Raw genomic sequence first — 16593 nt, 5'->3', positions numbered from 1 at the left:
TCTTCTTCGAAAGTGAAATGTTAGTGTCGTTCACCCGTGGTGGCCGGCCGGCGGGGCCTCTTTAGTTTGGATTTGATATCTAGCGAGTTCTGTTATTTGTATTTCGTCTTTGTGATTGGTTGATTTCCCTTGAAATCAATTTTTCGTTTTCATTATAACTAATAATAATTGTTCAAATTACTTAGATGAAATCAATTTTGGATCTATTGACAAATATTATGAAAAGCATGAATGGAATGTGGATCGACGTAACAAAGTTACATGTGTGTGCAATAAATGATATGACGTAACCATTTATAATTATTGAGTAGTTTGAAGAAGCTATTTGTAAACATATATTTTCTCAAGGTCCATTCATTTTACACTTTTCGTAACACAGGTAGGTGTCTACACAAGTATAAACTGCGAGTCAACTGGGTCGAGAAATGTCACAATCATTGAATATCCATTCACGTGGACGGCAAAGTAAGAAATCGTGTTGAGAATATTGCCAGATTGTTATAATATAGTGGGCTGAATGGGAGCACGGCTCGTGTACCTTTACCTACCTTACTGACTCAATATTGCATAAAGTATTCGCTGGCAATCGTCACAATAGGTCGACATTATCATACAATAAATAAATGCGTGGTTTTATCAGGACTGCGCGATGAATTTGTTTTTGTTCGGCTTAATTGTATAGATAACGGTACATTATCGTCAGTGCCGCGGCTTCGACTCGCCGACCGGTCGTGTCTCGAACGTAATTTACGATATGAAAATGCTCAAACTGGTCAGGGGAATACGGCGGTTGAGCGCGCAATGCCGGCACAACAGCCACGCCGCCGTCATCGGCACAGAGCCGAACCGAAGCGATCCTTACTACCAAGACAATAAGACTAAAATGGACGAACTTGTCAAAGAACTTCGACAGAAAACCAGTGAAGTCATCAAAGGTGGCTCAGAAGAGGCAGTCAAGAGACACACAGCTCGAGGGAAACTGTTAGTGAGGGACAGGATTAACCGGTTGGTGGATGAAGGCAGTGACGTTCTGGAATTGAGCACATTAGCCGCCACAGACATGTACAAAGGCCAAGTGCCGTGCGCGGGTATAGTCACTGCCATCGGGAAAGTTCATGGTCGCGATTGCATGATAGTTGCTAATGACGCAACTGTTAAAGGAGGAACTTATTTTCCTGTCACCGTGAAGAAACACTTACGCGCTCAAGCAATTGCCCAAGAATGCCGGCTTCCTTGCATTTATCTCGTGGACTCTGGCGGTGCCCACTTACCCGATCAAGCTGATGTATTCCCGGATAGGGAACACTTCGGAAGGATATTCTATAATCAAGCTAATATGTCCGCAGAAGGCATACCTCAGATATCAGTAGTAATGGGTTCGTGCACCGCTGGTGGCGCTTATATCCCTAGTATGTCAGATGAGAGTATAATCATAAAAAATCAGGGTACTATTTTTTTAGCGGGCCCACCATTAGTAAAAGCAGCTACAGGTGAGTCAGTGTCTGCTGAAGATTTAGGAGGAGCAGATCTGCATTGCCGTCAATCTGGTGTCACCGACCACTACGCACAGGATGATGAGCATGCGCTCCACTTAGCTAGGAATGTTGTTGCTAATTTGAATTGGAATAATGATCAGAAATCGAGAATTTATTCTACAAAAGTTGACGAACCTGTTCATGATATAAATGATTTGCATGGCATTGTTGGAGCTAACATACAAAGGCCTTTTGATATCCGAGAAGTCATCGCCAGAGTTGTCGACGGGAGCAGATTCCATGAATTCAAAGAATTGTACGGTGATACTTTGGTATGTGGATTTGCGACGCTTTATGGGCATGCTGTGGGAATAATTGGTAATAATGGTGTATTACAATCGGAAGCAGCATTGAAGGGATCTCATTTTATTCAGCTTTGTGCTGCGCGAAAAATACCATTGGTGTTTTTACAAAATATTACTGGTTTTATGGTGGGACGTGAAGCCGAAGCTGGAGGTATTGCCAAAAATGGTGCTAAAATGGTGACAGCAGTAAGTTGTTTTAAAGGACCCAAGATAACAGTCATTGTAGGCGGTAGTTTCGGAGCTGGAAATTATGGTATGTGCGGCCGAGCATATTCACCTAGCTTTATGTATATGTGGCCCAATGCGAGGATATCAGTGATGGGCGGGCCCCAGGCTGCCACGGTATTATCATTAGTTGCTAAAGAAAAGGCCTTGAGAGATGGCAAACTATGGACTGATGAACAGGAAAAGAAAGTTAGAGGGCCTTTAGAAGCACAGTTTGAGAGAGAAGGTATACCATATTATAGTACCGCTAGATTGTGGGATGATGGTATAGTTGCTCCGAAAGACACTAGAAAAGTTATTGGTTTAAGTTTATCAGCCGCCTTAAATGCTCCATTTAGAGAGAGTAAATTTGGAGTATTTAGAATGTGATAATATGCTAAAAGTGTTTTATTTATATATTTCGAAGTAGGTGTGTTCAGTAACTGTTGGATAATGGCACTGTTACGCTTATCTTATCGTGTATGAACGTTGGCAACAATCTTTATTTGATTTATGTCAATAGATTGTTTAATCATATTTGTTTGTGATAAATAAGTGAATTTATTTTTATTGTAAATAGTTAACGGGTTTAATATGTATTGTTTCATAGCTGCAATTTATTTTGTAAGGGAAATACATACATTCATCAGGGTGGCTAATTATAGCTTCACTCAAAGACTACTTTAAACAAAAGCCAATACAATATTTTACTCAGGAATTTGAAAAATGAAACGTCAAGATCTTGGTGGTTTTTTTTTCTATACAATTTATTTTTATACTTATAGTTTTATTTGTTATCTAAGAAATTATACCACCAGCCGTTTTTTAATCATTGTTTTTTACTTCTTATCTCTAGTCACGATTCATTGTATAAATTTATTACATTATATACCTAGCATGAGATAAGTTAACCGTCGTCAAGTATTTTTATGAATACGTATCAAATAATTAGACGATTATTTAATTGATGTTCATTACGGCGTTTTGTCAATAAATAATTCAATAAAGAGCTACTATTTAAAAATATTTTCGTCATTTTGGATCTTTGCGAATGCCACGCCTTTATGAGACTACATCAGATTTGTTATTGTTGTTGAATTGTCTTGTTGAATACTTATTTAATTCATTAGATTCTTAACTTTTTTTAGCATATCACTTTAGAATATTTATTTATCGTCAGTCGAATTTTACTTTGTATTCAATGTACCTATATACATATCAATCTTTATCCTATTAACGTTAGACAGAAGCAATAGTTAGGTACAAGACAAAACTCAAAGGTAAATTTAACCGGATGGTGTAAGTAGGTACTAAGTATTTTGTATTCTAACATACGTTTAACAGTTTGCACTTGTGTGAGCCAAAGCATTTAATAATGAGTCTGAAAGACTTTAATTGCACAATAAAACAATAGAATGAACCGTTCTGTGAGATGTCATGCAAATTAGATTCGTTGACCCCGCGCATTATACGGGTTCAAGTTTACTAGGAAACTAATGTCGACGTCTCCAAAATAAAAAAAAAATATATTTTTTTAACTAACTTTGAAAATGAGGAATCGTTGTCGAATAGATTTTATTTATTTCTAAACAATTTAAACAAAAGTTATGGAATTTTGCTAAATGCCAAACTGTAGTGCGACCATGCTATGCTATGTAGCTATTGGCAAATGTCTATTAAATTGCAAGTTTGTTATTGTATTGCAAAAAGATTTCGTGTATCGCGTGTAAGTTATTATTACAAGTTCACTCTTATTAAATGTTTCAACACATATGAATTCATTCAATGCTCTTTTTATTTAGAGTATTTTGGGAGTGAGATAGACGAACTGGCGAAAGGTGGAATGAATGTGAAAAAAATAGGATGTAACTAAGAAAAAATGCAGAAATTGTGACAAGTGGAAAGATGTAGTCTCTGCCTATCCCTACCTAAAGAAATGTGATTTTATGTGATTAATATTTAATAATTATGTGCCTTTAATGTATACTTTAAGAACCATTTTCAAACGGTCGGAAGAATTCGTTTGTTGCTCAATCCTATAAAAAAAGTATTTTAAAAAAAACTTAATATTTTTTAGTTTCTAATCCAAGCAAATCAACTTAGTGTGCCACTTGCTGCACGTCAAGAGTCATGTTGACAGTTAGGTACTTCGACTGAAGAAACACACTGAAGAATCATAAATTCTGAGCTTAATGTGCAGTTGTATAAAAAACATACATTTTCAACCTGTCACTATTAGAATCTGAATTCCATTATGAAACCATACAGCTGAACGTGGCCTTTCAGTATTTTCGAAACTCTCTATCTACCCCGCAAGGGATATAGACGTCACTCTACCTACGTATGTATGGATGGATCTAATCACACAGCTCTTCGATCACATGGTATGACTCAATCTCACATGTTAACAATAAGATACCGTTCCATTTTACGCTTTCAAGCCGCTACGGTGGCCGCGTGCGTCTGTTTTTCTAACTGGAATTCTTCACAAGAAAATATGAGCAGCGGCCATTAAGATAGTTAATTGCCGATTTCTGTGTCCATTGCTTGCGATGACCTGCTTTTGATAAGCTGTAATATATTTCTAACTAGCTTTTGCGCGGGGCTTCGCACCCGTGGGAATTTTCAGGAAAAATATATTATTTGTTGTGGCCTATGTTATTCCTAAAAGTCTTTTATTCTGTCTGTGTACCAAATTTCATCTAAATCGGTTTAGTAGTTTTTGAGTTTATTCGTTGCAAACATTTAAAATACAAATCTTTTCTCTTTATCATTAGTATTTCTATACTTAGGCACCTAGGTAAGATTTTTTTATGCAGGATTAATCGAACGCAATCTGAAATATTTTTTAAATTTTAAATAAACTTACATTTCGAAAGCATTACTTTGATTTATTTTTACACATTATATTTATTTGATCACTCGGAATTTTTTCATTGTATTAAACTTTGCATAATTGATCTGATTTGAAAGTAACAGTTTCAAATAGCTGTCAAGGCTGTTTCATATAGCCATTTTATCATATCTATCACTTCAATTTGAGACAATAATGGCAGTATGGATAAAAGGCGAAATTATTAGCAAAATCAAAGTTATAAAATATTGCCGTCCTTCCCATTTTTTTGGTTGGTTACTGAATAGAGATCAAGTACTTTATTATATCTATGTATATAATATATTTATCGTTAAAATATTACTTAATAAAATTAATTGTAATTCCCTAAGAAGAAGAAAGAAGAAGATACCTATTATATTATTAGTAAGATACCTATTAGGTAGTGAAATTATGGAATCTCATGAAAATCAATTTTAAACGATAAAAAGTCCTAACTAGCCATAAATTAGTAAATAACAAGTTGCAGTAAACGATCCAGATTAAAAAGGACGGATGCCATATAAATAAATTGATATTTATTACACTCAGTAATTGCACAATTGAGCGGACTGCGTAAATTATATCCGTATATACTTACAATATACGAGTTTTTAACATTGTTTATTTAATAGATAAGTTTAACAAGATCTTTATACTCATAGTGATTTTTTTCACGTTAGTTCAGTTGCAGGCTTTAAATATATTTACTATATTTTACACTTATTAAATACATAAAGATTTTATTATTATTTATTCTGATATTTTATATATCGTAATGATATTTAGCAGGTTCAAATTAAGTAATTTTTATATATTTCTTTATTAATAAAAACTTAAATAATATAATAACTTTATTCGAGGTGATTGTTTTTGTAGATTTTATCTATACTATAATAGAAAAATTGAGCCTACACAAGCAGCGTGTGACGAATGACCGACTTTAGGCTCGTCATTGTGGGCCCTAAAGAGATTGTCACTGAAATTACATAAATACCTTAAGTACAGTCGTACAATCAGATTACGTTTGGCAATCACTTAATCTCCAGTTAAATCGAAATCCATTGTTTACGGTGCATCAAATTTCGCCTTTTTCTCTCATGTTTCCAGTGATGCATACTTCTTACGTCAGCGCGGCAAAGGTATTTCCCTGTTCAGCCAAATGGTCTGTCTGTTGCGTTCCATTACACAATCGAGAGCCAATCACCCGTCTTAATTATCAACTTTCTCTCAAGTCAACGAACGGCGCGGTAGGCCGTGCCGCAGCAACATCAATGTTCTCTCGATTTAAAAAAAAATAATAATTAAAAAGTTGATTGCATGGCGGTACGTGCCCGCGGCAGAATTCGGCTATTGTTATTTTTCATATTGTTTTGATGTGAATGTGTGGTTTTGTTGGGAAGTAGATGAGATCGATTTTAAATTACATTGAGTGAATGAAATAAAAAACAATGCTTGTAAAAAAATAATTTCGTTTCAATTCAAGTTATCATATTCCGATCTTCATTGCATAACTAGTTTCACTACCTCTATTCAGTATTCGTCTCTATAATTAAATCGTACATGATGAGGGATAATCCGTGAGAAAAACATTGAACATTCAGGCAATATGAGTTAGGTATTGTTAATAGGCATAATGTACAATATCGATCGAAATCCCAATCCCAGCAACTAAAAAGTTAATATACAAGTTACCAGAATATTCAGGACTCATTTCGCACCCGTCAGGATTTTTTACGTTCTAATCCTAAATGCAACTACACTGGAATATAGTTTGGTGATGTTGTTACCTACCTTTTTTTTTTTTTTTTTTTTTTTTTACTAAAGCATTGTTTAAAACAACTGTAAAAAGTATTTAATGACAAAAAGTTCACACTAATCATCGAGGCATTTCCGTGGTTAAATACAAAGTGGGTTATACGAGACGGTTAAAAAAGAATTAAACTTAAATTAATTTGAATGGTTATAATATATATAGGTGTAGGTACCGTACTTTTTAATTACTTATTGTTAATCATCTTTATTCAACACGAAGATTCGTTATATTGAATAGAGAATTAAGGGTTGTTAAGCTTATTATAGTCTACGTGAAATTAGGCATAGTTATCTAATTTCATAATTTCTCTAACTTGTAACTCTAGACACGAGATTGTAGGTTTATGTTTTTTGTTTAGGTTATAAAGAAATAAATATTAAATAAAAATAAATGAATTATGCGTAAGTAACACAGATAGGAATTTATATTTTAGGAACATGTGGAATAAATTATCAGCTTTCTGGATGTCTTGTTTCTTTTGTTGTTTTTTTTTCTATTATTTGTAATTTCCCATAGGTAGACGTAATATTTGTTACGTACAATTAGATATGATGTAATGATTCGTGTTATTATATTTTAACAAGCCTCTTTTTTCAAACGGCTATTGTCCAAAATGTTCTATCATGTTACGTATTTGAGGAATTGTAATCTCAGCATATGTAAAAGATATAATCAAACACTCAAGTATTTTTTAAAGTTGTAAGAGACATTTTTTAACATTATTTTTCTAGTTATAAGGATGATTAAAATACATATGTTCACGCCATTTCTAACTGTTGGTGTCAATAATCGACAAATAGCAAAAAGAATCAAGCGAGATTAGTTTACAATTGTGTTACGTTCTACTTAAATCACAGCATGTAATTTAAAGAATGTATCACTTAGGTGATTTCCTTTGAAGAAAGTTTCTTCTTGACCGAATGACTGAGGATGCAGAGGACCCGAAGAGTAAAGAGATTATTGTTGGAAAGTGGACTCTGGGCCCAGAAATGTAGCAAATCAATGCAAAGATTCGAGAGACTTATTAAAGAAATGTTCTTCTAAAAGTTTTCTTATTATCGATTCTTACACGAACAGTCGATGAATATATTACCACATCGCATAAGTATACAGTATCATATAAGGCGGTTTTATGGCTATATCCAAGGCCGACAGTGTTCTCAAAACTGTCGCCTACTTCCAATCGTGACGGGACAGTAAAGATTGACATCATAGGGTGTCGACTGAATACCAATAAGGCGATTAGCGTCACTGATTGTTGTCGGTATTCAACTTTTTGTAATGAAGTGTGATAATTGAGATACTGAAATGCATTAATTTGGGATACCTTATTTACCAATATCTTAGTGTTCATGTGTATTTTTAGTAGAGTTAAACATTTAGGTATCCTCCAGTTTTTTTTACTGAAATTAATTACCATATTAACCTTAGAATGTTATTTCGTATGGAAATCCCTAGGTATGGTGATTTCTTTAGGTACCATGGCGAACTTCTTCAAAATACATTTAAATATATTTACCATTTCTAGAATTAAAGTGGAACTAATTATATAAAATATAGCCATGACTCTTGTAAGAAACAAATAGATATTATTTTCCATGGGTGTCACAAAATATTAATTAAAAAAAAGTTTTCGTTAAAATTTACGCGCCGGGAATGTACAATCAACTGCAGAGCAACCTGACAGCTTTAAATCTTAATTTTTGTCTCTTAACACACTTTACCAGCGACGTTATATCTAAATCGTCACAGTACGTACAGTCATATTTATCTGCCGTTGTCTGTGCTGTATAATAAACATAATGATGCGCTGCACCGGGCGCATCGTCCGCTGTTCACCGCGCTTGTGAATGTCATTAGCGAGTCTATGTGCGTGCAATTTCACATATAGGTTATTAGCAGTTGTATGCAATAGTGCAATATGGACATATTATTACTTAATTGTTGATCGTAGACTCATTTTCTAATTATTTTTTTTAGACTTGCAGATGCATAATGCTCATAAAACAGACTAACCGTTGCATGAATATGATTTATGGACTGGAGTAGAGAGAGCTACATGAATAAATACAAAGAAATATGTCCGATTTCTGAGGGTACTATGATCACGCCTCTTTCTCGGAGGGGTAGGTAGATTCTACCTATACCTCGTGTATATCTTCCATCCTGTCACGGAATGTAGATGAATTTTTTCATGCAAGCTCGTTGGAGTCTTGACCAGACTTAGTGCTGGTTGGTTTAGTGTACTCTTGACCTGACCTTGCACAAGAACCTGATTTGAACAAAATACGTTCTATTTAGATGTTTCTATGAGTGAATTCAAATATAAAAAAAAAATCTCATGTTATTTAAGTATTTTTTGTGCAAAACTAAATCTAGGCCAAAGGCCAATCGGAATATAATTAAAAAGTCAACGGCTTTAAGACTGTCTTTTATATGCATTCCAATAAGTATATGAGTAAGAATCTAGATAATCGAGTCTGGAAATGTTTAACATATGGATAATGTGAATATTTTTAGATTTGCGAGGTGTTCATCTTAGCATTTAAATCATCTGTGCATATCAGATTTATAAATACTTGGGTACTAAATTTTTTCGACAAAATTTCATCAAGTTATGAGTACGATTTCAAAATGATTAAAGTTTTCGATAACTTTATTTCTATTTAGGGCTAGCGACCCTTCACGGACTTAATCTCAATTCTATTGTTTTTTTCGAGATAGTTGGCTATCCCATCAGGGCTAAAATGTTGTAAAGAGAACCTTTGGTGATTTACCGATGAGTTATTAGTTAGTACCTTATCAATATTATTTTAATTATTCGTTACTTTATTTCATATTTTTGTGATGAGGACCGTCTTCTTATATTTAGTCATGAGTGCTCACAGCAACCCGTTATTCCCACGGCTGGAGTCAAGTGCATTCACATTGAAGTCAGCCATTGTTGATAGAGGCTCCGATGATTTATTTCTAGCCTTTGAACTTCCTACTACTGCCCGCCCATCGTAAATACTGCTGTCACTGCACATAAATTGCAAAGCTGAGAATAAGTTTAAAGTCATCTTATATTCGTGTGGTTACCGGCACCAATAAAAAAGGAATAGGACCACTCCATTTCGTTCCTATGGATGACGTAAAAGGCGACTAAGGGATATGCTTATTTTAGGCGATGGGCTAGCAACCTGTCACTATTTGAATCTCAATCCTGTCATTAAGCCAAACAGCTGAACGTGGCATATCAGTCTTTTCAAGACTGTTGGCTATGTCTACCCCGCAAGGAATATAGACGTGATTATATGAATGAATGTATGTTATCCTTTATATAGATATACCCTATATTGCTTATTAAATTATAGGTAATATATCTAGAACCTAATTTATCCGTAACTAACGCTAAGGTGATGGACAAAAGGCGGCCTTATCGCATCAAGCAATATCATTGGAAGCGGCAGTAAACTTAGTTTTTAAGTAATATATTTGACGTCAACCAAGTTGTTAAACCATACGACAATTATTAAGCGATATAATAATATCCTATAATAATGAATAAAAAATTTTGAATTTTTTTTTGAATTTTGAATTCAGGTAACCACCAGAACATAAGTTCTTTTTAAAATGTAATTACAGTAAAATTTGAAGTCTGGAGCCCGGGGTTCGCTTGATATCCGAATATTTTAGTCCATGTGTCAAGGACAGCGAGTCAAAAAAGCAGATTTAGCTAATCGAAATATTTTTCTCCACATAGTTAGTACCATGTTATGTTAAACGTTCATCTTTACAATTCATTTCCACATTTTTAGCCAAATAATAATATAGTATAAGCCCTTTTGTCAGTAACAAAAGTACAACACTTCAAAATTAATTCGTACCTAATTGAAACGTATAAGATTAATCTTGTGAAAAAATCTGCATCTCACAGTGGAAACTCACAAAGTCGTCATTTTTGTTATTTTAACCGAAATCTTAATAACGTTACGGTATTAGAGTGGTACGTGTGAGTGGGGTCAGCGGGTCACGGATCTTGTTTGGGGCTCCGTTAAAACGGAACGGAATTACTTAGTATTTTAATATTGTGATACCAGGTGTGAAAAAATGGATTAGGAACAACATATTAGGAAAAAATGGATTAGGAAGAAATGGATGAGGAAGAAATGGATGAGGAAGAAATGGATGAGGAAGAAATGGATGAGGAAGAAATGGATGAGGAAGAAATGGATTAGGAAGAAATGGATTAGGAAGAAATGGATTAGGAAGAAATGGATTAGGAAGAAATGGATGAGGAAGAAATGGATTAGGAAGAAATGGATTAGGAAGAAATGGATTAGGAAGAAATGGATTAGGAAGAAATGGATTAGGAAAAAATGGAACCTAATCAATCCAAGCCAACGGAAAAAAACAAATGAGATACTATTTCAAATATATTTTGTATTGCATTTATTTAAAAAAACAGAGTTAAGTGAGACACGAAGGTTCCTCATGTGGTGTAGAGGTGCACTAAGAGAGGATTTCCCGAAATTCACAAGGGAATCTAAATTAACGGGAGTCGTTGTTTTACGCGGGTTAATATTCTAGTCTAATTTTAAATGTACTAATGTACACGGGTTAAATGAAAATCTGTTTTTACTATGTAACAGAATTATTTAGTGCAGAAATAGATGTATGAAATTATGTTAAATTTGTTTCCAGTGAGAAATATCACATTCAATTTATTATTCCGTCGATGAAGGCGAAATTGTTATTAATTGTAAGGGCCTCAATATAAATATAAATAAAATATGTAATTATTTTATACCAACCAACTTGACAACGTTTTAAAATAATATGACTTAATAATTCGTTCATTTTCAATCAATATTCTTCTATGTTGTTTTATTAATTAAACTTTTTGAGATTGTAGGCTCTGTCTACCCCGTAAGGGATAAAGACGTGACTATATGTGTGTAGTCTATGTAACAAGTTTCTCATATAGAATAACATCCTAGGAGTATGTTGGCAGGTCTCATCAAGTCAGATGTTCAGACTATGTTATACAATATGCCATTGTTTTGATCTTCCGTGTAAAACTTATTATTATTAGCAACTGTAACTGTCTCTGTTGTCTAGCGTAAAAATGAAAGAGAGAGTGGACTTATTCTAACTAATCTTTTCTGGTTGAGTTTTGCAAGGTTTTCCGGGAGTTAAACAATAGTCGTAAGATCTGTTGGTTAACCGCAAAAAGGAAATAGTGCTGGGGTTTAAGGCTGCAAAATTGTGCCAATAGTTTGTCGACAAAGTCTCAGTGGAATATTTTTTTATTCACATTTTTATTTATTTTATTATTCAAAGATAGGACAGTCTTATAGCCTAACTAGCTTTTACGAGCAGCAGTTTAGCGCCACCTACAAAATAATACAGGCTTTTCGTAAACCCACGGGAACTATTATTTTCACCGCGATGAAAGGTACGCTTCTCTAGAGTCTTAATTTTATAAACTTAATTTTTTTTTAAGATAACGCGTGAGATAACAAATAAACAAACTTGCTTTCGCATTTATAAAATTAGTTAGGATAACAGTCGATTGATACATAAATAGTGATAGTTGCTGTTAATAAGACGTCATCGACACACCTAATAACTATAATAATAACTTTAATTATGAGTTCCATTACTGTTGTACAGACTATCAAAATTAAATGATAAATATAGATAATAAAAAGCATATCGACACGTTATTGGTATATTTAATTATAGCACAGAACCTTTTTTTAGTTACCGAGGGAGGATGCAAAACCGCGGGCGAAGCTATTCTAACATAATAGTGGCTTATTTATATCCCTATTTTCAATTCACTTTGCCCGTGTCTTATTCCCTAAGCGTGGGCGCAAGGCCACTGCCTACTCATTCACAAAGCTGGGAATGCAATACAAACAGACATATATTCAGTTAGATCCAGTGCGTGTACTTTGCATGTCAAATCTAGGGACAAAAGGTAAAAAAATAATTGATCGAAGGCAATTCTAGACACATTGCTCAAAGAATAAAACACAACACGGATGGAATTAGGCAAAGACAATGACGTCAAAATAAAATACACTGAAGACATATATGAGAAACTTCAATCATATCACACGAGACCTGATAGGAAAACTGATGATGAGAAAGACTCCTCTGTATATTTGCTGAACCACGTTTTTATAATAAATAACAAAATTACGTCAAAGGTTCCTGTAGTTTTCAATGCGCAATACTCACATAAATATTTTGCCAATTGAAATTTTCACCTGCATTAGGATCATCATTAATCCAAGTAAATAACTTGTTATTGAACTTTGTAAAGTCTACAAACACGTTGGTCGTAGAAGTAAATCGCTTTATTTTCATACGGATTAGCGAACTTGTCATATCTAGCTAAATCTATGTCTGTGGCAAACACTGCGCCCGCGCCGGTGCAAACAACATGACATATAGTATTGTTTAGTCTGTGGCAGCAATGACGGCTCGGGTTTTCTTCCATTGTTCCCGTTTCTTCTCGGGTTTAGATTACAGGTGCTCATATTACATTATGGGTTTAGTTATGATTGTTATGAATCATAAGCGTGCGCAGACTTATAAACTTGTTTTTAGTTAACAACTTTTAAATTTATTCTTTTTTACTTTATTGCTTACAATATATGCAATATTCTAAGGTTCCCGGCATTTTAGAATATGATCACACCCTCTCTTTAAGGGATAGGCTAATAAACTTGGGATTCTTCTTTTGGACGATGGGCTAGCAACCTGTCGCTATTTGAATCTCAATTCTATCATTAAGCCTTACAGCTGAACTTGACTTTTCAGTCTTTGCGCGATTGTTTTATGTGATTATCTATATGTATATAATAGTAATTAATACTAAGACCTATTATAATTGTACCAAGGCTGACTATTACCAATGGCCAGGACGCAGAATGCCTATATGAGCACACGAGGATCCAAAGAACAATAACACCTATTGCACATACATATTATTATATCTCCTTTATCGTGCTGTAGGTAGAGTAAGTAAAGAGTTAATGTTTTTTTATTTGCTATACAATTATTAATAACTCTCCCTCTTGATGTTAAACTCAAGATCTTCATACCACAGAGGAGAGATTGACTGAATCCTACATCAATGTAATGACGTCACTACAGTTTTCAGAGCAGACGCTGACAGAATCACAATCAGCCTCTCCTTTATTGAAAGTGCAATTCCGGTTTTCACCGATATGTCGGCCTGGTGGTACAAATAAACAGGCACATGTATAATTCAGTGCGTATTGTGTTTGACCGACGGCTGTCTAGAAGCAAATATCTATTCATACGTACATACATACATATAGTCACGTCTATATCCCTTGCGTGGTAGACAGAGCCAACAGTCTTGAAAAGACTGAATGGCCATGTTCAGCTATTTGGGTTAATGATAGAATTGAGATTCAAATAGTGACAGGTTGCTAACCCATCGCCTAAGAAAGAATCCCAAGTTTGTTAGCCTATCCCTTAGTCGTCTTTTACGACATCCATGGGAAAGAGATGTAGTGGTCCTATTCTTTTTTGTATTGGTGACGGGAACCACACGGCACCTCTCGGTTATCTATCCATACTAATATTAAAAATGCGAAAATTAGTTTGTTTGTTTGCTGCCTCTTCTTCCTCTTGGCTTTAATCCCGGTTGCATCTTCACCTCTGGGGAGGAGCCCGGGGTATGCCTTTGACCATGGATCCTAGATTGGGTGAGTCAGGTTTTTAGACGAAGCGACTGTTATACTACCTTTTGCAGGTAAACCTAACTCGTATTGGATCCATGGTTACACATTACGTTGCCTGCGTTGAAACTTTGTGTGTTATGGTAAGAGGACATTGACTATACAGAGATTTACATACATACATACATAAAATCACGCCTTTTTTCAAGAGGGGTAGGCGTAGAAGGATTTAGCGATTTAAAATTATTCATGTCATGTTGGTATCTTAAATGGTCTAAGAGATGATTTCCCAGAATTCCCATGGAAAGGCAAACAAATAATTTATCGCTTCACGCATATAAGCACAGTATTACTCATAGAGGTCAGAGAATCGCTATTCTCAGCTGAGTCACTTATCTCCATCTGACCAAAACAGGTCACTTTTGCTCGCATACTTTGATGATGCGGCAAAACTGTGATAATAGCTTACATTATTTAAATACTTAATACATTCAGCCGGATATTATAATGCTCGTGTCAGTAGTAGTTTCTTTGTAATATTCAAATTTGTTTTAATATTATTTTGACGCAATCTTAAATAAAAAAGACACTGACTGACTGTTAAATTAACCTTATGTGTAGACCACAGAGTAGTATAATAATAAGAAATAGTCTTATAATATAAAAAGATTTTAAAGATTCTTCTTTTAGGCGACGAGCTAGCAACCTGTCACTATATGAATCTGAATTCTATCATTAAGCCAAACAGCTAAACGTGGCCTGTCAGTCTCTTCAAGACCGTCACTTCTACCTACCCCGCAAGGGATAAAGACGTGATTATATGTATGTATGTATGTACAAAAAACTATTTGAAAGTGGGTATAATAATAATCCCTTCGTTACATAACCGTTGCGTCAATAGGAAGGCATCATACAAACTGTAATGGTAAATAGGTGTTACCTAACTGCCCTAGCCAAGGAAATAGTTCATAAGTATTCCACCTCAATATAGTCCGAGTTAAGTGGTTTTTACATCGTTTGGTAATCTCTTCCGTGCGATAGGGCTGTCCAGTCTACAGATTAGGAGCACCTAAATCTAGTGCAGACTCCATGCTTGTCGGAAAGTGAGCGAACAAAATAGTGTGTGCTAAGTTAAATGAATGCTAATAAAATTAAGACACTTCTCTTAAGACGATGGCAGCAACCTCTCATAATTAAAATTTTGGCGAAATTCAGGTGAACGTGAGCTTTCACTATTCTAGAAAAGTCGGCTTGGTCTCTGTCTACCCCTTCAATAAAGAAAGAAATAAAGACGTGTTTATATGTTTGTGTATAGTCTACAAATTGATGAAATTTAATGTAACAGATATTGGAAAAACCTATAACGACTTTCCTTGATATCAGTTAGACAGAAGAACAAAATATCTGGATCTTTGCCGGGAAGTTAATTTTGCTAAGTAATCTTTCGTTCATTCAGTTGCGCGAGTATGTAGGCTTCCTCACGATGGTTTTCATCAAGGAATAAACATCGTTTAGCCATCAAATTCTCAGTTACTCAGAAAAGGGTGTTGGTACATGGCCGCGATAGGATTTGAACCTGTGTATCACCCTTTTTTATTTGGGTGTCCTAAACGTTATTTACTTTCAAACCGGCTAGGTAAGTTTCACACATGAGGTTCATGAGGAATGGACGACAGCCATAAACACTCATCCTCACAAACTTTCGCATTTATAATTTAACTAGCTGTACCCGCGACTTCGTTCGCGTGGAATAGTAATTTTGGCAATCATTGAAGCCCTCAAATTCCCCGATTTTTTTCTTATTCTTCATTATTTCTTCGCTCCTATAAATGGTCTATTCAAAGAATTTTTCAATTCGAACCAAGTAGTTCCTGAGATAAGCGCGTTCAAACAAACAAACTCTTCAGCTTTATAATATTAGTATAGATTAGTTGGGGAAAGAAGTAGTATTAAAAAAGCTAGTAAGTAGGTATAATATTTCACAGATGAAGTTTAAGAGAAACGACCCTCTCAGCCACAAAAGGACGGACAGCTCAATCTACCGTCGCCATATTTAGTCCTGGTGTAGCGATGAAATGAAAGCTGCTCTAGAAATAAGCTCTATCCTTATTAGGGCTTTAACATAGTAGTTTGAGTCGACACACCCACAAGATGT

At 34.8% G+C, this 16593-nt stretch overlaps 2 protein-coding genes across 2 annotated transcripts in view; one reads left to right on the top strand and one right to left on the bottom strand.

The window, feature by feature from the left end:
- The window catches only part of LOC106137262 (hillarin), a 53554-nt gene that overhangs the window by 10666 nt on the left and 26295 nt on the right, over positions 1–16593 (bottom strand). The window lies entirely within an intron of this gene.
- On the top strand, positions 64–3830 carry LOC106137264 (probable methylcrotonoyl-CoA carboxylase beta chain, mitochondrial). The gene has a single exon (XM_013338066.2). The coding sequence runs from the start codon at positions 755–757 to the stop codon at positions 2432–2434; it is 1680 nt and encodes a 559-aa protein (XP_013193520.1). The 5' UTR covers positions 64–754; the 3' UTR covers positions 2435–3830.

Source organism: Amyelois transitella, chromosome 19 (assembly GCF_032362555.1).
Source record: "Amyelois transitella isolate CPQ chromosome 19, ilAmyTran1.1, whole genome shotgun sequence".
NCBI classification, from domain to species: domain Eukaryota; kingdom Metazoa; phylum Arthropoda; class Insecta; order Lepidoptera; family Pyralidae; genus Amyelois; species Amyelois transitella.
The sequence above is the reverse complement of the archived record's forward strand: the minus strand, read 5'-3'. Positions and strand labels throughout refer to the sequence as shown.